This window comes from Cyanistes caeruleus, chromosome 9, assembly GCF_971803275.1.
Source record: "Cyanistes caeruleus chromosome 9, bCyaCae1.hap1.1, whole genome shotgun sequence".
NCBI classification, from domain to species: domain Eukaryota; kingdom Metazoa; phylum Chordata; class Aves; order Passeriformes; family Paridae; genus Cyanistes; species Cyanistes caeruleus.
In genome coordinates this window covers 1189723-1213914 of record NC_141709.1, presented here as the reverse complement: position 1 = coordinate 1213914, position 24192 = coordinate 1189723, and the positions used below count along the sequence as shown (strand labels likewise).

Here is a 24192-nt window from a genome sequence, read left to right as displayed (position 1 = left end):
AAGGAGTTGCTAATGCTTCAGGTTATGTCTCCTTCAAGGAAAATCTCTTTTTTTTGCTACTATACTGTTATGATTGACCTAACATGCCCACTTGTCTACAATCCTGACAAACAAAGCCCAGAGGAAAAATGATTAAGACAGATGGATAAAAAATGAGGTTACCTTTCAGATAGATGCAATACCCATAATGTGTATATATATATATATATATATAACTTCACTTGATGCTTGCCACCAATTGCTGACTTAACACACATGACTTTGTGGATTACCTAATGCAGGATTTGTTTGTGTACATCCACAAGTGACATGGGAACCTGGGAATTTTAAATAGCAGCTGGATTACACCGTACATAAACAGCACTCGTGTGACAGTAGGAAAAGCTGCTGTGACACACAACTCCAGGTTCTGGGTTTTTCCTACTTTGTCAAGCTCTCATTCTCACCCATCTGTATTTACAAATAGATTAAACTCACTGAAAAGCTAAGAAGGAAACAAGAACTCATTTCCAGGCCAGTGCACTAGTAGCCTAATTATGCTGCTTGGGCACAGTTTCTTCAAAGCACTTTTACAGGTCACAAGACACTAAATCCTATCAAAAACCACTCCAGCATTTTGAGATGTAGCTGCCTCTGTGGCCACAGCACTCAGCAGTGGCAGCATCTTCAGGCAGTCCAGAAGGGCCAGAGCAATTCCATTTATAGTCACAGCACCATCGGCATTGCTCCAGTTCAGAGAGGGAGTCTGAAGTGGAATTTCTCATCCATAATCTTGGCACTGTCTTCCAGAGGAGCAAGCCTTGTTCACATCCTCCCTAGGCGTGACAGGCCACCATTTCTCTTCTCTTTCTGTTGACCTTTCCTTCCCAGACAGAACCTTTTCCAACACTTCAGAAATTTTGCTCTGCATGCTCTGCACTAAGTGGAGAAAGAAATGGCTGGGTGCCCTGCCTTTATCAGAGAGTTCAGTGGAAGCATTTGGGCCTCTCCAACAGCTCCCTTTTTTTGCTGTTTTTCAAATGACTGCTTTTAAAAATCAAGCTAGCAAAACAGCATGGCCAACTTAAACAAATACAGGAAATAGAAAAGTAAAGGCTCTCAGAGCCACATGAACTCACCCCCACTACACACACTGTGTAACAAGTCAAAAAAGACAGCTAATAATCCAAAACGTGTGAGGAGTGTAGGTGTGTAACTGTTACTATAGAAATCTCATTTCCATTTCCTGACCATATTTCAGCCAGCCCACACAGTTGTCTAAGGGAAAATCTGCTCCTACTCAGTCTCGTGCCCCTGTAAGAGAATCACTGAAGCAAACTGTCTCATCAGCTTGACAGGATCAAGTCCTTCCAGCTTCATCTTTCTCTCTTCTTCCTCCCACCACGCTGCTCCTGCACGAGGCCTGAAAGCCCTTGAACTGGCTAAACAGATCTGACTTTTAAGGAAATTCTGAATTTCTGGACAAGACTGTTAATCCAGAGATACTTGGTTTATAATTTCATTTTAAAAAGATGCAAAGCAGAAAAGCAATAAATTCCTCCGGGGCAATGGTTAATTAAGATACTGCACTCTCCCCTCAAGCATAGTCAGAATAATCGCTTTCAAAAATAAAGATGAACCATACTTTTACTTTAAGCTTGACTTTGTTAAATTCTTCAAAGTCACATGCTTGCTCAGACAGCCCAGAGCAGACACTAAGGTTGGCAATGTACTTTTTAAGGTCGTTTGAGCCAACACCTCAAGACCAAGGTCTCCAAAAAGAGAACATTTTTCCCAAGCTCTAAATGCCCCTTGCACACAGACCTGTGACTCCAGGTGATCCTCATGAGAACACAGCCACTCTCTCTTCATCCCAAACAGAATGGGGCAGCTCCATCCTTCACATAAATAACAACAGGGACGTGCTTAAGGCAAGAGAGAGTTTACTTTTCTCTATTACCACACACCGAGTCTGCGTGTGCCAAACTGTACTACACTCAAGTAGGAAGTCTAGTCCAAAGCATTTCCAAACAGTCAGCTTTCCCATGGAGTTGAATTACTCAGTAAAAAAAAATAAATATATATATATCAGCCTAAAAATACCCTGAATATGCAAAGACAACTTGTAAAGCCCTGTGGTCAAGGCTGACAAGTGGATAAGGAGGAGGATGGGATGAGAGCAGCATCCCAAGCAGGATGATGACCATCCCTACATGGTCACCCTGGTCCTGAGCAGGCATGTCACCCCTGCTGTGCATGAACTCAGGGCAGCTAGCAGCATTAGAAAACAAGCAAACAAAATTTCTCAGGAGATAAAAAGGGTGTGGGTAAGAAGTTGGAACTGGTGGGTTGTTAGGTTTGGAGGAACTGGAGAAGATAAAAAAAGAAGAGAATAGAACTTAGTGTGTCTTAGAGTTGCAAATGGAGAAGGAAAAAAAGCACATGTTCATTCTTCAAACACTAAAGTGAACTTTACAAACACAAAACTATGTATTTGTAAATGCTTATGTTTGTAGAATTTCACATTCCAAATGGGCACTATGAAATACCAACCTAATCTCCTCCAATCTACCTCACAGCTTTCACCTATTTGATTCTAACTGGCTCCCAGAGAAATTCATCATTTCTAACCATCTTCCCTTTCCTTCCTTTCTGCATCAGGAAATCCCAGCACTAAGAAATGAACATCCTGCAGTCTTGCTGAGACTTCTCCCTCTCATCTCACACACATCCCAGAGTGCAGGAATCCAGAAATGGAGAGACATTTCTCTGATTGTCCTATTCTCCAAAAAGGAATTAATCCTATTTGTCACCGACAGAAAGGCTTCCAAATATCCCTGGGTAAACCAGGATTTATAAAAAAATAAATAGAAAGCAGCAGAGTGTTTAATATGTCACTGAAGTGAAAAATATAAATTTTTGAGTGTTTAATACATAAAGATGGAAGAAAAAAGGTTTTTAGCTCTCCTTCTTCATTCTTCTCCATGATTCTGCAGTTTATGAGAGCACAAAGAGTGATTAGTTGAAAGTGAGTCACAGTTTCAGCTATGTAAGTAGATATAGAAAACTTATTTGTTAATATATAAAAACAATACACATGTCTATTGTTAGTAAAGTAAAAATAGATATAAAATGAAGCAGCTGTGTGGTTCAGGTCCATTTTGTGCCATCAGAGCCCAAAGTGTGCCAAGTTGTAGCGATTTGAACTTGTGTAGGAAGTCTAGAAAAACCTACCAAGTTTTGTGACAGCATCCTAATTATCACGAGAAACAAGATCCTGACGAGCTTTAGAGTTTTCTTCTGACCCAGAAAACTGAGATAAACTCAACTCCCCATGAGGGAATATCCTGAAAGAGCTTAGCTCAGAGAAGCTGAGAAATCCAAGAGTTAAAAAAAAAAAAAAAAAAAGCACAGAAGAAGTGCAACAGAAAAAAACCCAAAAAAAGCCCCAGAGAGGAGCTCCCAGGGAAGATCCCCGGAGGAGAAGAGGAGGAAGAAGGCCAGCCCTGAGCCCTGTGGAGGAGAGTTACCTGGCAGGCAGTTGCACTCGAAGGTGAAGTCGCTGGTTTGGTGGCAGGTGCCCCCGTTCATGCAGGGGGACGGCGAGCAGGGCACGTAGACGCTCTCGCAGCGGTGCCCGGTGTAGCCCGGCCTGCACTGGCAGCGGTAGGAGCCGGGCAGGTTGACACAGGTGCCACCGTGCTGGCACAGCCCCGGCGTGCCACACTCGTTCACGTCTATCTCACACTTCTGACCCGTGTAGCCAGCCAGGCAGGAGCAGGAGAACTTATTCCCAGACACCGTGCAGGTACTTCCATTGGCACAAGGTTGAGATGTGCAGGCATCAATCCACTGGCATTCCTTTCCTTTAGGAAATCAAGGCAGATTAACGAAAGGTTATTTCTGTGGAAAACAGCTTTTCTTTTGTGCTGCCTCTAAATTTTTACTGAACCAAATCTTTACATTGCTACAGGAAAACTGATGTCTGCATTTTACTGTATTATATCTGAAATGGAAATAAATTTGTGATTACACTATGAAGTCATTAACCAGGTTGCAGCAAGTTATAGAATGTTGTGATTTATAAAATCAACCTGAAGTCGTATTACACACACCAACGCTCTTCTTCTACCTCCCCTTCAAGAGTGAAAAGAATAAATTTTCATGCCACCCCTCAGGCATCAAAATATTGTTTTCCCATAGAAAGATTCTGCTGGCCAAATTTGCTGCCTGTTTTTGGTTGTTTTTTTTTTCTAGAAACTAGACTGAATTCAAAGTGCAACAGCCACTTCAGAGTAGTTTCTGCATTCAGTTTTCCCATGTGGACAACCCCACAATATCCAAATATTTTTCTGCTTACGTGTAAAGGGTAGGGAGTCTGATTCCCTATTCCCCTTTGCTTTTTTTGGTCATGAAGTCATTTAGACTTCCTCTCATTTCCTGTGTTGGAGCTAGAAAATCTGAGAGCGTATTACAACTGCCCCAGAACATTCCAGGGCGAAGCTGTTCCCAAAGGAGGGGGTCTGGAGGCACAAATGCAGAAGCCCACCTGTGAAACCGGGAAGACAGACGCACTCGTAGGTGTCCTGGCCGTGGGGGTGACAAGTGCCTCCGTTCAGGCAGGGCTGGGACACGTAGCACAGGTGAGATTCTGAGTACTGGCATTCCTCCCCTGTGAATCCTGGAGCACACCTGCACGTTGGTTTTCCTATCAGGGATGCAGCTTCACAGGTTCCCCCGTTCTTGCAGGTGTTGCTCTCGCAGGGGTTCCTGTACTGACAGTAGTCTCCAAGGAAACCTTCTCGACACCTGCAAGAGAGAAGAAATGAATTGCAGCGCTCCCACCCGAAGCCCTGCTGCTCTGGGAAGATTCCAGGAACGAGGTCCCATGGCCACCAAAAGTCTGGAAGTTTGCAATAATTGATGGTGACACTAACAAACCTAAGGGCTGACGTCACAAGTGTAACAGGGATTTCCTGTGGGACTGTCTCGAATGAGACCACTGGACTCTTGAGTGCAAATGGTGAAATCGCTCATTGCAAAAGCAACGCCACATTCAATCGGAGCCGTATCAAATGCAGAACCTCGCTTTTGCACTTCCCTTCAAAGCTTCAGCAGAGCCTGAGCGTTCAAGAACTGCTGAGTAACAACTCCTTGCACCTACTCCCATACTAACCCTTTGTTAGAGGAAAAGCGAGCAGTTTAATAAGGCATTGACACCAGGTATTATCCATCTTCCCAGAATATTTATACAAACACCGTACAAACGCAGCGTCTGGGGAGCTGGAGATGTGCAGCAGCTCTGTCTCCACCAGGCTCCCGTGAGACAGGAATACTGCTCCATCCTCCTGCTGATAAGTGCATCTGGGACTGGGACTCGCTCAAGCCTGCACTCAAATAGCAACACAAGCGCTGCACTCAGGTCTCCCACGCCCCTGGCGAGCACCCGAACGACAAGGTCATTGTTCCTCTGTCTCCCACAGAAAAATGAGTACACACACACTATCTACAAGCAGGGCAGTATTTTATACAAAGATCTCCAACTGCAGAATAATTGCAGTTGCTTCTCTCTAACCTAAACTTATGTCAATACAGTCTGACTACGCTTGTCAGCTGTAATCCATCTTTTAACTGGCCTTTGTACTACAGATTTACCATTTAATTTCCAGAGACAGAGGATCCAGGCAAGCAAGCCTGCAAAGCCCACCTCTGTGCCCCCCCCCCCCCAGTTCCATTTAATTCTAGCAGGTAGCAGAAAGCTGCAAGGCTACACACTGGATAAAATTAACACCTAACACACAGCACAGTCCCCCTTGCAGCTCTCTGCTGTAACCTGTGGGTAAACCAAGATTCAGGCCATGAGAACCACATATTTCATAGTAAAAAAAAAAAAACAAACCCCAAAAAACCAAAACAAACACAGGTGAACATCAGGTATGTTTTGTTCCAGATGAGGAAAGGCAAAATTATTAAATCAGTGAGTTACTCTTATCTGAAGGGAGGAGATGCCAGCTGTAAGAAATACACAAAATCTGTAGTCCTCAAGCAGGAATGTAACAGTAAAGGGATTGTTAGAAAGTGTTTTTTTCCTTATGCACTTTAAAGTAGTGGAGATTGGAGGGGGAAAAAAGCAAAACCACATAAACAACAACAACCACCACCATCAAAAAAAAAAAACCAAAAACAAACCAAACCCATCACAACAAAACACCACAAATAACCAGACAGGATCTGAAAATCAAAGAATGGACATGAAGCTGTGTTTTAAACAGAATCCTACAGGAATCTGCCTTTGTTCCTGTGCTATTCAACACATCTATTGATCATTAACAAAGGAAAACATCAATGCTGGTCAAATATGCAGGTAGAAGACAAGTTCTCAACAGAGAGAAGGTAGTCAGCACCCAAAATGTGCTTTAGCACTGCAAAATTATACACCTAGAAAAAACAGACATCCCTCCCAAAACAGGGAACTGAGCTGGGAACAGCACATTTGCTCTGGGGATTCCTAACAGCCAGAGAAATGTGAATTCCTAGCGTGGCAGTCTGGCCAGGAATACTTTACACATACAAACAGCAAATATCAAGCAGGAATAAATGAGATTATGCTACACCTGATAAATGCTTGGTACAGCCACTGCATCAGTTCTGGTGTTTGCTCTTTAAGAGGGAAGAGCTCAAATGAATTCAAAGAAGCCAACAGTAATGATTAATAGAAAACTCTGGCCACAATGAAAAGCTCAGGTGGCTCAGTCTCTTTAGCAAAGGGAACAAGACATTTAATCAAAAGCTCCAAGTGTCCACTATAAAACACGGATTTAACAATAATTCCTGGCCTAGAAGATCCGGGATAACAGCACTGAGCATTTAAAACTTTAAGCTAGATGAATTCAAATTAGAAATAGGGTAGTATCTTTATTTTCAGACCCAGACTTATACACAGTCTCTCAGCAGCAGAGGGGAACAATGCATTTAAGGTTGTAGTGGAATTTCTCCATCACTCATGCTTGTTTAAAAGAACACCAGGATTGGCTGGTTGAGGGAGAGTATGCACGCTAGTGCAAACAAAGCTATTCAGAGAGGTTATTATCCAAGTTATGCAAGGGGTCATTACTAGATGACCACAACTGTTTTTTCTCATGTTAAAATTTATTAACTAGCTTTAGCCATATGTCTAAAGCAGGAAAGTCATATGTGTGTAATTGTAATTTACCGCTGTCCACGCCCAAATTAGGCTCCTTTCACCATACCTTAATACTTTCAACTTCATACCCAAGAACAGAGATGAAAGGAGAGATTTTGCAGGGCAAGGCAGGATTAATAAAGTTACAGAAAGCAAATCCTGAGACAATAGCAATGCAGAGCAGCCTCTGCCTCCTGTGCCGTCCTCGGTTAAGAGCCCAGGGCCGTGGGTCAGTGTGAGCTGCAGCCACATCACACGAGAGGCACTCTTGGGCTATTCTGGGCCTGAGCCACACGAGCTGCAGCCTTCCTTGAGCATCCAAAATCTCTCCTTGCTCCAGGTTGGAAACCAGGCCAAACGCCAGCGGGCTCCAGCACGGCTTTGTAGGAGCTGGATCCCATGGAGGGCTGGCAGGCAGCAGAGACAGCTGTGCCAGGAGCTGGAGCACTGCTCCACTCCCACGGCATCCGAGCCTGCACACCGAGTGCAGCCTCTGCCCAGGGACCCTCTGGGCAGCCACAGCTAAACCACATTTCTGGGCTGTGTGAAGAGGAGCTGGACTTCAGTCCCAGAAGCCTCCCAAGGTTTGGTTTTGGGGATTTCTCCCAGTTTCAGCACACCAAGCTCCTCAGACAGCACAGCACATGCGCTTGCAGCTCTCTTTACCACGAAAGAAGGAGCAACAAACCAGAGCTTCACAGAACCCCACCTAGGCCATCCCACCAGAAATCCTCCAACACCACCCACTCCACCAGCAGCTACAAAACAAACCAAAACACACCTAGAATTTCAGTGCTACAGTGCTTTTTCATTGAAAGGCTGTAAAGCAAACCAGAAAGCCTAGAGGAACATTTCGTGTTTTGTCCACAAGTAAATAAACCCCCAAACCCTGTCTTCTCTCCAACCCCCAACACTCAGGGACACTGGAAGGTGCATTTAACAGTTGCCCCCAGCCAAGTGGGAGAAGGGAGCCTAAACACTGATTAAGAGTATTGCTGGTATGAGTGAAGAGGAAAGCTGAGATATGTGCTCTGAGACAACCATCACCCACAAACAGCCCAGCATTTCGTACACAAATGTTCTGGTACAAAGTTGAAGAGCACTCCAAGACCAGGCTTGTCCTGGTATCTTCTATCAGAAAAACATGAGGGAGGGCTCCCAAAAGGGAACAGCAAAACCTCTTTCAACTTCAGCTCTTTTTATTTGGAAGAAGGAACATGCCTGCCTGTGGAGAGATGGTAGGTCAGGTACCCATGGCCCTCGTACCCAACATTTTCTTCTCCTCCTGGAGAAGTGCTTGGTCACAGAGCTATGCAATTTTGCCCTCCAGCAATTCAGTGCAATCCTTTTTCAATGTTAAAGAATAAAAAACCCTACGGTCCAGATCTTCAGCCATGTCTCCCACCATCAACATCTCTAGGCACAAATACTAGTAATTTAGTTCTAAATGTTGGTGTAGACAAAACTGCAAATATTTGCTCCTGATTCATGTTGGGCACCACATTGTTCTTCTAAAAACAGAGGCAAACACTGGAAACATGCAGTCTTAGCCCAGACTTTTTTAAAGGATATGATTAAACTCAACAGCAGCTCCAGCTTCCCACCACCCCTGCTCTGCTCTCATCCCAACCTACTCTTTCAAGTTTTCTTTAGGAGAGGAAAAAAAAACCCACTTGTCTACAGAGCAGCTTAAAATTGCAGCAGCTTGTGTCAGCTCCAAATGACATGCTCAGAACAGGAAACCAAATCTTTTCCAAATAAAAGCCACTGTATCTCCTCAGTTTTCCATCTAACACTCAGAAAAAGAAACAGGAAGATGGAGTTTGTTCTGGCACTTTCTGGAAGCACATGAGGTCTCTTAACCTACTTCAACAGGAATTTAATCTTTTAAGAACAAATTTCACATACAACTTAATTCAAATCATGATTTCTGAAAGCTAGAGAGTTTGAAATGGGAAAATGTCCTGTGGGCTGCATCAGCTATGCAGCTGCTTCTAATTAAAGCTTCTCCTTTACTCTCTCTGGGCTACTTTCCAGCACAAATACTTTAGAGCTCAGCCTTTTTTTTTTTTTTTTCCCCCCTCCTCCTTTTCAGCTCCAGCCTGCATTTGCCTTAGCTCAGGCTCTCATGGAGCTAAACAAGAGAAGTAGGAACAAAACGAAGGTATTTATCCAAATTTGAAGTATCCACAAATGCAGAGAGCTGCATTCACTCTAACAACCTAATGCTGCAAATCCAAGTGGAAGACTCACAAAAGCTGTGCTTTTGGCTCTTCTGCCACAGAACTACATCAAAGCTACCTTCCAAAACTTAGCTCTCTCCTGCTTTCAATAGACTTCTGGAAAAATATGTCTGGTCTGTCGGAAAAACTTCCTCATGTGCTGTACTATATTTGCCTGGGCACAGTCATAAGACAGTCTCTTCAAATGCACCTTATAGACAATTTTAACCAGACTTCCAGATGTTTGATGTTCATGGGAGTTTTCTACTCGGGCCCATGATATCATCTGGAGATGCACAGAAGAAAGCAGATGGTTTTAATTCAAAAAGAGAAGGGAAGAATTTCCTCGTAGTCCTGCCTCTCCCCCCCTCCAGCCCAACACTCCCTCCACTTTGATTGGAAGATGCTTCACCGAAGAGGGAAAGAAATTCTGTCTGATGACTAAACGTGAGAAGGGTCCCAGCTATTTCGTTACAGATTTTAACCAGACTTCCCTCTGGCTCCTGGGTTCTGACTCCCACACCTACACCTCCTCTCAGGAGGGAGAACAGGATTCTCTGGTTAGCTTTACAAACGCTCCTTCCCATGTCTCAAGGCGCCCATTTATGCGTCATACTTTGAATGCAAACGATGGGATGGGACGGCCCTCCCTGCCCTGCCTTTAAAGCAGCACACAGCTATTGTTCGCAGCCCACAGAAAGTGCCTCTGCAGAGCTGCTCCACAGTCTGAGCAGACGAGGTTTAGTTTGGCTTTTTTTGCCCGTCACAAAAGAGGAGCTCTCGGTGTGTGCAGGTAACTCACAATAAATAATCACCACTGAAAATCACTACTCTGTTCCCAGAATCCAAGCTAGCAGTGAGTGTACTCTCCCCTTTTTCCTCTGCTCTGGTCTCAAGGGTCTCCTTTAACTTCTGAAAGGAGACAGAAGGAAACAGAAAAGGGCAGACCATTCTCAGAAAGGGACAACCTTTCAACTTCTGCATTTAGCCTCTTCTGGAAAACTCTCAGACCTCATCCTGCTACAAGGTCTCCTATGGGTATTCCCCATTCACTACCCTAGGAGTGATTAGTCTCTCGAGACAGATCCTAAGCAGATATCAGCTGCAGTCTCAGCAGCAGTTCTGCAGTCTTGGATCTTGCCTTCAGCCCCAGAAGTCCTCTTAAATCCAAGTTAAAATTCATTTATGAAGCCCCTTTTGAAGGAAAGGTAGGTGAAAAGCCTTGCAAGGGAGTTGAAATTACTGACAGCTAGAGTTAGGATAGAAGCCCCTTACTGCCCTGCCATTGCTGCTTTGAGTTCAGCATTTTTTAGAGGCTGCCAGTCCACACATTAGATTGTTTTGTGCTATGTGAAAGGTGCACAAACTTCAGCACACGGCGAGAGGAGCCCTGCTCACTGGAGAGACAGAGGCACACAAAGCGGTACAAACCCTGGAGCTCGGGGCATGAAAGCCTGCGCTGAAGGAGGCTGAATTTTTGGCTCTCCAGCCTCCCCATTTGACTAAGCACAGCTCTGAGGTTTTTTTACACCATCAGGAGCAGCAGAAGACCTCAGTGTTAAAGCAGTGCTTGGTTTCACAGAGGCACAGCTATCCCTTCTGGATACACAAATCACAACACTCCTAAAGACAAAAATTCAGTCGGCCAAGCCTGCCAAGCACAAGAAATGGCAAGGACCAGTTTCCTCCCTAAACCTTGCAGCACCCCCTGTGTCAACACCCTTCCCACTTCTGCTTCTCTCCCTGCCACTGGGGTGGGAAGTTGGGAGAGGCCACAGCTGTGGCACAGGGGAAATCACTTAAGAGCCTCTGCTCTAGGGCCCTGCCCCATCCCAAGCAGAGGCACTGCCCAATCCAGCATCCCCCTGCAGCAGAGCAGATCCCTGTGCTCAGAAAGCAGCAGGCAGCGATGCCAAAATCCCTGCTCTGCTTGTCCTTGAAACAGCTCCCTGCTCCCAGCCTGCTGCAACTGCAGGAGCGCTGCAAAGTTCACAGGACTGCCCCAAGGACTCTTCCCACTGCTGCTTCCCACTCATCCAGCAGCAGGGAGACGAGAAATTGCTTTGCTGTGATGGTCACAATCAGCACTAAGCAACTGCTTCTCTTTAGGTATGAGAGGATACAAGAAGGCTCCCTCATGTTTGACACCTCAATGTGTAAAAGGCTGCCTGGAGATGCTTGGAGGGAAAAAAAAAAAAACCCACCCATCACAGCAACAAAACACCCATCACAAGTGCAAAGCAAAGCCAAACTCCAAACTGAACCTGCCTTTTGTCAAAGCAGGACCAAGAAAAGTTTGGAAGGACGGGTCCCCTTCAGTGCTGCTGCAGACTGACATATTCTGTGGAGTAAGGCCTTCAACCTCACCATGAGAGCCGCTGAATGAGTGTAGAAAAGAGCTCTCACACACACAAAAAAAAAAAACGGCTTTGGAAGATGCAAACACAGGAATGTGTAATTTTCTAAATATAAAATCAAGGTCAGAGGAGGTCAGTAACTTTATCGAGCAGTGGCACAGGATGACAGCCGTGGGCCAGCAGCGTCACCAGGGGAACAGAGCTACTTAAAGGGCGCTCGCAAGAGCAATCTGATAAAGCTCCAACCCCGGCTTCCTTACAAGGGTCACAACCACTGTTCCCATAACAGATGCCAGATACACCACCAAAACAGTTTCCCAGCAGAAAATCAGCTTTCTCTTTTAATGCAGTAGATGCCACAGGATTTCCAGACGAAGGAAAGTGCTTCAGCAATACGCTGCCATCCGCTGCCGGGCCAAATATCCCAGCTAGGTGTTTTGTTATCGGTGCTTACTCATATCTTATCACATTTGGTTATTGCTGAGGCAGGTTCTCCCTCAGCAGTTCACCTAGGAGACAGCAAGACTGACTGGATGGCCTGACCACACACTACAGCAAACAGCTCAGCCAAGAGGAGGTACAGAAGGAGGAAGAGAGCCTGTTATAACAACTTATTGCCCAGCAGAGGAAGTACTGCAGATAACTTGAAGAAAGTGGAAGGGGTGGAGATGCTGCTAATCATTGAGAGATCCTGCAGACTTACAAGCCACTTGCTTTAGTAATGAATTCAATTTCCTGAGCAAAACATTTCTGCTTTCACAACCATCAAAAAATTCAGAAAGTCATTTAGGTTACTAAACCTGAGAGAAAGTTCCCCTATTCAGAGTTCCTCATAGTGCAGGAAAGGAAAAAAAAAATGTTAAAACCAAAACAGGATGCTAACAATCAGCTTGTTAAAGGTAGAAACTTTACAACTGAGGTGGGTTTTGCTACTTTTTTCCTTCCTTTCTGCAAAGTAAGTATGCTTGAGCCAGGACTAAAAGACACTTACTAATCTCTGTATACAGCTCTTTGTTAGCCTTTCCAATTAATACAGCACCTGCAAAGGAACTGAGCTGTTTCTTGAAGTAGGGGTTGGTTTAAAACCTGCAAGAACACTTTGCACAACAAGGAGGAAGGCAACATTATTATTATTATAATAAATGTGTGCTAAAAAAATGTAACAGTGGTCAAAGCTGCCATTGTGATGTGGGAAATGCGTCAAGATCTGGACTGCACTACAAACAGTGCAGAAGTTAATCAGATGAACCAACTCAGGCTGTAAAAATCAATTGTTAAGGCATGGAACATGCAAGTTGGAGAGAATGTCCTGAGGAAGGTAAAAGCAGCACCAACACCAGGACCAGTCTTGCTCATTACCTTTGTTGTGATCTCCATACTTTGACTCCAGACTAACATGCTTAAGTACACATCAGAAAAGTCTACAAAAGACACTTATTTCTTGTTGCAGTCTCAAAATACAAGTGAAAAGCAGGAAAAGCTCCTGCTCTCTTTTCAGAGATGCAGCTCCTTTAAGCTGACATCAATCTAGAAGTGTGGAAAGGAAAAGAATAGGAAGCAGCAAGAGTTAGAAATTTTAAAAGACACAAGGAATAACAAGTTACATATTTGCTTTTCTGTGGCCTTTCTGCACATCAGGTATTGATTTGGACCTGAGGAGAACCTCAAATTAGATTATTATTTCCCCTTTGTGTGCCACAGGTGCAATTTAAGTACATTGAGCTCTGTGTACCACATTAATAGAGAACTAAAGGTTGTGGTTAGGGAAGTTGCAAGTATGGAGAAGTGTGAGGAGCAGAGCTCTGTGTTAGCCAAGGTAAATCAACAGGAGAAAATTCACTAATATTTAAAGAATTCTGGCACTAAGATAATGTCTTAGCATGCTAGAAAATGACACAACTTGAACTGATGAAGTAAACAACCTTAAGAAAATAATCTGGTTACTGCAGACGTAGTAAATTAACCCAGCCAAACAAAGAGGATTCATCTTCTGGCAAAATATCACTTCATTAAAAGAAAATAAAATCTAAGTACTGCAGCTGGAAAGGTGAACTGCATTTAAATAGATGTGATATTCTCCAGATAAAACACACCCTGCAAAGCCCCTGCTGATGAGCTTCCCATGCAGCAACAAAGTGAAGATGGGTGCCAACACCTACCAAAATCAATTTATATGATTCAAACAAATGTGGATGTTTGGTTGTGGGGGGTTGTTGGTGTGTTTTTAGCATCTCACAGGTATTACTTGCTCTCAAGTAGCAGAAGGGAATTGGCTCACTTCAGAGTGCAGAACAGTTCTGAAAAACCTCAAAAATATTTAAATTGAGGCTGGAGCTCTACAAAGCAAGGTGAGCTAGGAGATGGGGAGCAAGTTTCAACTTAGCTTGTGGGTCTGGAAACAAGGTTCAGAGTTTACCTCTGTGATGGGTTTGGCCTCAGTTCCCAACCTAGTGCAAAGAAATCCAACTGACAAGACCCAAACCCAAATACTGAACAAGAACCCCAAATTTTTACAATACAGAAAGCTAGCACACATGAACTAATGCATCATAAAAAAACACCAACTGTGCTCAAACTGTTAGGCTGAAAGAGCCCAGTAAGGAAATCTTAAAAATTTGTATTTCCTTTCTGGTCCTGAAGGAAAGAAAATGGTGAATTAAATTGATTAGAAATGAAACCAACTTACTTGCAATATCCTGTACCATTTTGGTACGGAATGCACTTTCCCTCATTAACACATGGCTTGGAGTCATCCATACACTGCAGAGCTGAAAGGAAAGAAAAGAAAACAACCATCAAACCCCTAGCCACAATACATGTCAGGTCAAAGCTTCGTTAGCGCATTCGGGGGAATGAAAATTTTATAGGACTGGAACAAAAACAAAGGCATTATCACATAGTTTAATTTCATCTCTAGCAGCATCAAAAGAGGCAGACTGAAAGAGGAATCAAATACAGATTTGTTCATCAGGCAACCAAACCTTAATAGAATTTCTTTAAGGTAGGTTTTCAAAGCAAAGTGTGCAGTAAATTCAGCAAGCTCCAAAGACATTCATGTCAGCACCTGAGTACTTTGGGTTAAGTGTCCTCAGTTACTACTTTCTGATCAAAATTCTGGACTGAAATACAAAGCAGCTAGTCCTAAGCCTTCTTAAGAGAATATTTTGCCTCAAATCCTTTCCTTCTTTTTGACTATCTCTAGGGGTACCCGGCACTGAAAGAGGAGCATCTGTCCCTTGTGAATGTCACCAGCAATCCAGAATTTGCTGCAACATGTACTGCTGTGGCCTCTGATTTCAGACAGGATCGTGTTTGCAAGTGGAAAACACCAGAGCTGTTAACAACTTTCAGCAGGGAATTTGGTATTTCTAAGGAGATGCTCTGTAACTCAAACTTGACGTTTTCACCAGTGTGTTTTCAAAAAGGAATTAAGTATGACACAGCTCAGGGCCAGTCAGGTTTTATCCAAGTCCACTGGAAGCCCCAGTGAGGTCTGTCCTGATGGAACCTCCAGCTCTGGAAAGTGCTTTTCCCTTCACAGGGACCTGAAGCAGCACTCGGTCCCTGGCTGCTTCCAAAGTGACCAGAAGGGTGAGAACTATGGAAACTCTGCAGGAGCAGAGGGAGCTTTGGAACCACAAAAACAGAGCCAATTCCACAGCCTGCCATTTGAGTAGCACCAAACTACCTGGTAAAGCTCTCAGAACTACATCACCTGGTTCCTGTCCTGAACTTCTCCACAGACCAAGAAGTCAGGAGCTCTTCCCAGCCTCCAATTCTGTCTCCTGGCCCCAAACTCGCACACTTCCACGCCTTTAGGGACCCCCTTTCCACAGCCTTATTGCATTTGGAAAAGCCTTTAATGAAAGGCACCAATAATACCCAACCACCTAAACTGTCCACTTGTCAGCCAGCTGTTGTAGGGTTGACTGCCCCTCATTTTATTTTTTTTAAGGATGGTTTTCCTTTCCTCAAGTGGCACTAAATTTTCAATACAAACTCAGCAAGGGGCATCAGGGAAAGCTGGTCCAAACCACCACTGATATGCTGGTGACTGAGGAATGGGACTCAAGAGTTAACACAGCAGTCCCACTAAGATCTCCCTGCAACCCAACCAAATTCAGTCCAGCAACTGGACAGCTTGGAACAGACTCTGGTTCTGCTGTCCAGGGCTCGAAGTGTTATTTCTCAATAACCCTGGAGCACACAAACAGGTCACACGCACTACGAGGCACTATAGGAACGCTTCACGCTTGCAATCCCTACGGAGAACACAGTTAAATTAAACCCAGCTCCCCGGGAAAGTTATCAGTGTTTCCCACAACACAAGTATGCTTGTTGCTGTTAACTGCTGATTTCTGAAAAAGGGGCACTTGCATGGCGCTGCTTCTGCAGAGCTCTCAGGAAATGAACAAAATTCCACTGGGAGCCCCTTTCAGATAACCCCTGAGGTCAGGGTTACCCAGCGACAGAAATATGAAGGCGGATTTTGCACGGCATTCCCCCCCACAGCGGGCACCTGTCTGGCCATTTCTATCCCATTTAACCGCAACGTCCACACGGCCTCGGCTCCAAACTTCATCTGCTGCTGTCTAACACCACAGCAGCTTGTTTTCACGGCAAAGATTGGCTCTAGTTAGCGGGGCTGGGTTACACCGTGTCCGAGACAAGCTGCTCTGGGTCCAAGGGAAATCCCAAAAGGGATTCTGACGGCTCCCACCACCCAGGGACACGGAGGAGGGTTAAAGCCATCCGTGCCACCTTTCTGAGAGCCAGGAGGGGAACCAACCTCGCTTGTTCCCACCTCACCACCTGGAATTTCCATTCTTTTCACACCCTTCGAGCCAGTGAAGCAAATACTCAGAGGATTACTTCTTTTGTGCTCGTGCTTTCAAACACGAATTCTGTAATCCCGTCGAGTACCCGCGTCCCAGGAGAGAACTGAGCAGTTGATTTTGTAACCCACGTAGTAAAAGCTTAACCAGCACTTGGCCAAAAACACCTTCCAGCACAGCCACACGGAGGGGAACCAGAGGCTGATGGCTCACGGTAAGGATCCCAACCAAATATTCCAATTCGGTTTGCTAAGCCAAATACGGACACAGCAGAGAGGCATTAGCAAAGTAATGATTAATTTTCCTTTTTGGAAATAAATTTTGGACAAATTATTCCCACCTTGAACTGCTGTTTAGCAGGTCATTAAACTACTACCAGCCTTTAGAGTTCTTTCACTGAGACAACGGGACAATAAACTTTTAAATATATATTTTGTCTGTACTATTTCGGATGTGAAAGAAGCTAAGAAAACAAATGCAAAATTGATTTGTACTTTTTTAGCTTTAGACTGAATAGAAATACTTTGAAATGCAAGTAAAGCTGAAGTGAATGTAAATGTAGCCATACTCTATATTAAAATAAGTATTAAAGAGTCATTTGATTTCTCTCAGGAAAAAAAAAAGAAATCACAAGGGAAATAGAAGACTACGGTTCTCACAGTAAAATTAGCATTTCTGTGCACAAAGCACTGCCTTCCTGTATTTCACTACATCTTTCATAAAAATTTCACAACACATGCAAAACCAAGGCATTTCAACACGAATCACTTCAAAAGCTACTTCTCTGCTCCTCTACCACGTTGTGCTCGAGAGTTAAAAGTGCCAGAAATTACCTCCTACCTCAGCCAGCGTAAAAAGTTTGTTTTGCTGCATGCAGTGTGTGAACTGGAAATGCTCTGGGGTGTGTGCAGCATGAGAGAAGGCAGCCTTGCCTGGAGAAGATAAAGTCACTTTTCTAGAAGCCATTTATAGACAGCATCAGCACATTGTCAAGGCTCTGACAGCTGCTTTTGACAGTTTTCTTCTGTGTTTAACACAAACAGAAATGGTGAATTGTTGGCTGGTTTTCTGGGCTTGGCAAAACCACCGAGACTGCCAGAAGGTGGGTTAGCCTCAGGAATTTTAGGTGTGTTACAGGGATATTGGGAAGACAGCACCTGGTTTTCAAAAGATTGTTTCTCATGGAGAGGGCAGGCCATTCCAGAACAGGGTACCAAATTTCCAGCAGCCACTGCAGCCAAGGTTGAAGGACTTCTCAGAAAGGCTCCTTTCCTTCTCAGAAAAGGGCAAGAGGAGCATTTTCAGTGATGCTACCCAGCCTGGAGTCCACATCAACCCTCACACATGCCTGCACTGAGATGCAAAATCTAACCTGACATTTAACATCCTACACCAAGACTATTTCCCAAGGCCAGAGGGAAAACCAGACAACCACGGCTGTAAAAGGAGCACAAGATACACTCTAGGGAGCGCTGAGATTTTCGACATCCAAATCCAAAGCTCACAACTGGGGCACAATTATGCCTAGATTTAGTGTTTCTTTTTGGCTAAGGAGACTGTTAAAATCTAGGGGGAAAAGAAAAGTTTTGTTTCTGCCTCACTGTTCTTTACGATGCCAAGATGATCTGGATGCTGTGATTTGGTTTCCACACTTCATTTGCCTACTATGAATTCAAATATTTTCTGGGCTATAAAATTCAGTGAAATAGTGTAGGATTAAGATCAGAAGCTGTGTCAAAGTTCAGGTTTTAGGAGAACTTTGCTAGAGGGAAATCAAGCCATAGCCAGAGCAAGTCTGAGAGTCTGTAACTACCCAAAGGAAAGTAATGCCAATAAGCAATGCCCACAAGTTCAGAAAAAGTCAAGCAGAAATAGACATGAAAAATACCAAAACAATTAATGCTGTGAGAAAGAGGCACTCTAAAGTCGATTTCCTGTAGCTTTGTTGGTTATCCTGCATCTCAGAAGGTGCAGGCTCTGACCAGAGGTTTTATTTTAAACAAAGGGAGAGCAATGTCCTGGCAGAGAACACAGCTTTCTCCTTGGGAGGACACTGCATGTGCCTCTCTCCTCTTTCTGTCCACAAATGTTTCATTATGTTCATAGAAACTCAGTATCAGAACCAAGACTTTTGTCCTACGTGGTTGTATCTTGCCCATAGGTTCAAAAGCTTTCTTGTGGGAGTGAGTGGAAAACAACCTACTTGAATGCAGAAAAAAAAAGTCAAGCTAAAAACACATTTAAAAGATTAGACAGAAAATAAGGACAAAACAGGTCTCTATAACCTTTATGCACTCAGTGAATTTTCTGTCTCGATTGAGATTCATGAGAAACAGCCTGTCAGTTCAACTGTGCTACCCATTATGTATGAAGGGAGAGGAGGAAAAAGGATTTGAAGCCCTCGAACAACAGCAACACAAGACGCATGGAAAATCCCATGCTCTGGGTTGCTTGTCAGAGGTGGATCAGCCCTGAAGAGAACAGCCATCAGCATGGCCAGAAACACCAGTTACACAACAAATCAAGGGGGTCTCAAATTCCAAGGGAGAGAAAGACAGCTGCTGATTCCCCTTCAGGAAAAACAGGGCGTGAAAAAAGCAGTTAATGCTGAAACATGAGGTACGTTCTGCAGGAAGGTCCTCCGTGTGCAGAAAGGGGAAAAATGCTTCCCCAGCAGCTGCTGGAAGAACTGGAAGGAGAAAGCAGCACTGCACATGTGGAGAGAATAGCCAAAGATAACCAAATTTTGGAGGAAAACCACAAAGGACTAATTACGCTGTCCACTAACCTCAAGAGATTACAGGTCCGGTGAGATTGTATAGCAGGGAAGAAACCACTGGTAAATACCAGCTAGCTGAAAATAGGAAAATAGCTTTTTATTTTATTTTATTTTCATGAAGAACACATCATCCTATGGCAGGCATGTGGAGGGGGAAGGAAGCAAAAAATCCTTACTGTGAAAAAGCAGTAAATTAGCCTTATACTCAGCTCAGATTTAGAAACCATTAACATTTGGGGAATTTAAACAAGCTGACCATTTTGTACTTCACATACTGAGGGTAGTAGTTAAAGGCAAAGCTTGTCTACAGGGCATGGAAACAGTCTGTAAAGTGAATTACTTTAATCAGATTAAGACACCTCCACTGTTTTTACACACAAAAGCCTGAAATCAATTGGATAATGCAAGACTCATCAACTGAGAAGCTAAGCAGAGCTCAGAGAAGTGTGAAGGCACTCAACCAACACCCTGTACCTTTTGGGAGAGAAAACTTCAATATCTAAACTGATTTGCTTCACTGATGCTCTAGGCAAGCACAAAAAAATTCGAAAAGAAAATATTTAAGTGGATTTCTGAACAAGAAGCCTGTAAATGTGAAGAAATTCTGCTCCAGAAATTCATCAGGTTTGTTGTTTGTTTTTTATTTTTAATCTGAGGATGCCAACAGCAAATCTGACTACACAAAGCTCTGGGACATGCAGAACTTCATGCCCTGCCATCATCTGGTTCAGATTTCCCTTCCAAACACCTAGGACCAGCAAAAACTACAAATTAACCCTCCTAAGAGCAGAGCTGGGAACCCTCCTGTAGATTCACAGGTAGAGCTGAAGTCTTTCATCGCTGGGGTCTTAAGCCCAGGAAGCTGCAGGAACACTGATATTTATAACAGACACAGCTACAGTTCATGTGACACCGCTGCTGCTGAAAAACTATCGATAAAAACTCACTTTGTAATGGATAATAAATTTAGAATTTAGGGTGAGCTCGAAGCACAGCTTGAAAGCCTTTCAGTCACCATATTCTCCATCTCCACACACAGCTACTGTTCTCTGCCTTCCTCCATTTGCAGTTTTCCAAACAAAGCTAAAATCCAGAACTGCAACATAAAGCACTTAGTTAGAAGGAAAAAAAAAAAAAAAAAAAGAAAAGTTTTCAACAAAAAAATGTAGGGAAGGCAATTAAAGAGCTGAAGAGGTATTGGTGTTTCCATGGCAATCTGGCAGGCGGGAGCCATGCTCGCCTCTTCTCCCAAGTCTTCCGTCATTCTGCAGCACTAAATCTTTATTAATTTGAACGTTAAGCATGTCTGCCCGTGCAGAAATGTTATCCCAGAGCTTGTGCCGAGCAGAGCTTCCACAGCCATCCGGGCTGATGTCAGAGAGACGAGAGGAAGGCTTGCTGCATGGAACAAACAGCAGACGCCCGTGCCATTTTGAGATACAAAGCTCTTTTTTCATCCCCATGGCAGTCTAAAAAAAGGACATGTGCCCTAGGAACAGACTATTTTCTAAACAGAACGAACGATTATTTCTGCAGATCTCAGATGACCCTGCTTGGAATGATATGAGGGCTATTTCTCCTAGGCAAGTCCTTGACTTCTGTTGGCAAAACGATTTCAAGTGAATTCAGAGAAACTGGGGACATAAAAAAATCCACAAAATTACTCTTTAACATGTGCTTAGGAAGGCTCTTTTCCCCACAAGGTGGATGATGTTTCCCAAAGGAGGGGTGACAATAATCACTGTTATCAATGCTCCACTGAAGAGTCACTAGCCAAGAGTATAAACTCAAAGGAAACCATGCTACACCTGGAGCTACTATTGAAACTGCTTGGTTTTGAAGCTAAGGAAGATAGATTCCCAGAAAAAAAAACAGGCTGCCAGAGTCCTGCTGCTGCTTTTCCACCTACTCCTCATCCTGGGTTCAAAGCCCAGCCACCCATACCCTCCCATGGCACAGTTTTGGAAATGGGAAAGCCCCAACGGGATCTATCGAAGGCAATCACCCACTTATTGCAACAGCAGCAAATTAAAAAAAAAGGGGAGGGAAGTAGCTGTGGAAGTTGACAAAAACCCAACCCATCCACTGAAAGAGATTCAAATGCCACCAGAGGCACGAGTCCTCCTTTCCCAAGGATTCAAGTCCTGAGACCATGAGCAGGAGGATCTTCACGTATTTTTAATCTGACTAAGTGATGCCCTGCAGGAAGTGATGCGAGTTACCCAGATTCTCATAACCCTCCCTTCTGAAAGTCTAAATCGGCATCTTTGATAAGAACAAATTTGATAGATGGCAACACCTTATAAAATATCAAGTCAAACTTGCTCTCCCATAAGCAAATCCATATCAAGCACTGTCAGCGTTATCTGAAGCCCTCCGAATTTCACTGGGTGAATACTAAAGACCTCAAACTGCAGTCCACAGCCAGCACAGCACCGATTAAAAATGGATTGTAACCTGTTAGAAACACGGGCTGGCAGGCAGCAGCAGCCTGGTGAGCACCAGAGCTAATGACAGCCGTAATTAGGGTGGGCTGGACTGCCAGGATCCCTCTGCCTCACCTGAAGAGAAGAGAATGGTTCACAGCAATTAGCAGGTAAGTGTCCTCACCAAAAGCGCAGGTGTTGCTGCCCCACCCCAGCTTACTGCACCTTCAACTGCAGCCCTTTGCAAAACTAAACTGGAAAAGCCAGTTGCTGCACCATGGGGCTGGCATGATGAGGCAAGGCTGAGCAGTCCAAACCATAGCGCTCCGTGCATCCAGGAGCCTCCTATTTATTGACCAAGAGGGCTGACATCAGGTACCTGCCCTCTCTTGCACAAGAGCATCAAGCCAGTTGAATATGCACCCGAAAATACCCTTTCGATGACTTCATCTTTCCCTTTCCCATTAAGCTGAGCCGCAGCTCCCACTCCCAGGGAGTGATGCTGACCAGATGCAGGGCAGTATCTCACAACAACAGGAGTCGCTTTCAGCCTGGATTTGTCATCTCTGCCTTTGTTCAGCACCGGGAAGAGATTTCACCCACAAAGGCAAGAAAATTCCGGCAGCATGGGAGGACCTCAGGTGTGAGTAGCCAGGCAAGTGACAACAGGTGATGCCACAGTTCCTTCTCTCAGCCCCTCAGGGCACGGGCCAGCAGTAAGCTGCTAAATTGTTCCTATGAAAGTACAGTTTCACTAAGTGGACACCACGTTTAGCCTTTGCAAAATTAATAGTTTGCCACCTTACTGGACTGTGTAAGCCATTTCCAGAAATGACGGTGCCACAAATCTGTGCTACCAGGAAAGCTGATTTCTAAGACACCTACCCCTGAAAGACCCTTTAATTTTCCTTTTGAACAAACCTAGCCAAAACGCATTTGTGAAATAGGTTTTTTTTTTAACTCCAACCACATTCTCGCAACATATTAGCAAAACTAAATCCGCTTCCCAGTGGGGATTACTGGGAAAAAACCCAACAACATTTCTCCCAGGAGACAAATACTGACCATTTCTAATTTGACCATTTCAAAGTCAAAACAGATTCGACTGACTGACCCAAGTACTCTGCATCCAAACCAGCAAGAAGTGGTTAAAACCATTCAACACATTCCACTCCAAAACCATACTGAACAGCAGAGCTACTGAAAATAGCATTCTCTTGCTTGCTCATCCCTAAACAACTTCCACTAAGAGTTTCTCCCATCGCTGCACTGTTCACAAGTCATCTGAAGATCAATCCAGCCTCTCGAGATGATAAAGAAGGAATGAGAAGGAACGCAATTCATCAATGACCGCCGGTCCAGCTTTAACGCGGTGAAAGACGGCACAAGCTTTACCCCTGGAGCAGGAGCTGCTGGAAAAGCCATGAGATTTCCACCAGAACCCACCAGTTATGGCTGTGAACCAGCGCTCCAAGACGAGCTTCAAGCATAATGCAAGAGGGCACAAAAAGTGACAAAAAGCGGCACTTCCCTCAGATGCGCACACATGGCTTTATCGCGCCCGCACTGATCAGCAGCAGCGGGACACGCAGAGATTCTGGGTGTGCAGGAATGTCCCCAACAAAGGCTCGCTGCGCAGGTATGCGGAGCCTCGGCCGCCGCCAGCCCTGCCCTCGCTCCCCGGAGCCCCGTTCCCCGCAGCCCCCCGGGAGCGGCGCATCCCTCCCTGCCGCGCACGGCCGGCCCGGGCCGGCTTCCGCGGCTCCCCCGGGCCGCCGGCTCCCGGGCAGCGCCGTTCCCACGGGGCTCAGCCCGCCGCCGCCCCCGCCCGCCCCGGGGGCCGCTCGCACAAAGCGCCGGGCCCCCCGCGCGATGTCACCGGCCGCGGGTGCCCTTCCCCGGCGGCGGCGGCGGTGCGGGTGAGGCGGCGCGGCCACCGGCGGAGAGCGGCCGGTCCCCCCCGCGCCGCCCCTCGCTCGGCGCGCCGCCGCAGCCTCCCTCACCCGCGTCCCCCCGGCACTCACCGGCGGCGGGCTCGGCGCGGCGGAGCACGGCCAGCACCAGGGCGAGGAGCGCGGCGAGCGCGGGCCCCGCTCCGCGGGCCATGGCCACGGCCGCTCCCGCCGCCACGGGCTCGGCGGAGGGATCTGGGCACCCGCCCCGCGCGGAGGGACACGGCCGCGCGCGCCGCCCCCGCTTCCTCCGCCGCGCCGCGCCCCGCCCCGCACGGGCGGCCGCCAGGGGGCGCCGTCCCGCGGGGACTGAGGGGCGGGGACGGGGCGGGAACCGGGGCCGGGCTGTGGGGATGGACATGGGGGACATGGGGGACATGGGGACATGGGGGATATGGGGGACATGGGGAACCGGGGCCGGACCCTGGGGATGGATGGGGGACATGGGGGACACGGGGG

General features: G+C 45.5%; 1 protein-coding gene across 2 annotated transcripts in view; it reads right to left on the bottom strand.

Moving 5' to 3' along the window:
• NOTCH2 (notch receptor 2) overlaps nt 1–23964 on the bottom strand; it is an 86204-nt gene extending 62240 nt beyond the window's left edge. The window contains exons 1-4 of one of the 2 annotated variants that reach the window (XM_086841883.1): nt 23806–23964; nt 14428–14509; nt 4529–4788; nt 3510–3845 (exon numbers count right to left, since the gene is read on the bottom strand). In XM_086841883.1, coding sequence (XP_086698009.1) covers nt 3510–3845; nt 4529–4788; nt 14428–14509; nt 23806–23887 — 760 coding nt within the window. In that variant the 5' untranslated portion in view covers nt 23888–23964. Of the gene's footprint in view, nt 1–3509; nt 3846–4528; nt 4789–14427; nt 14510–23227; nt 23479–23805 lie in introns of those variants that run through there. The other variant, XM_086841885.1, reaches the window with a different exon arrangement.
• Nucleotides 23965–24192: the final 228 nt, after the last annotated feature.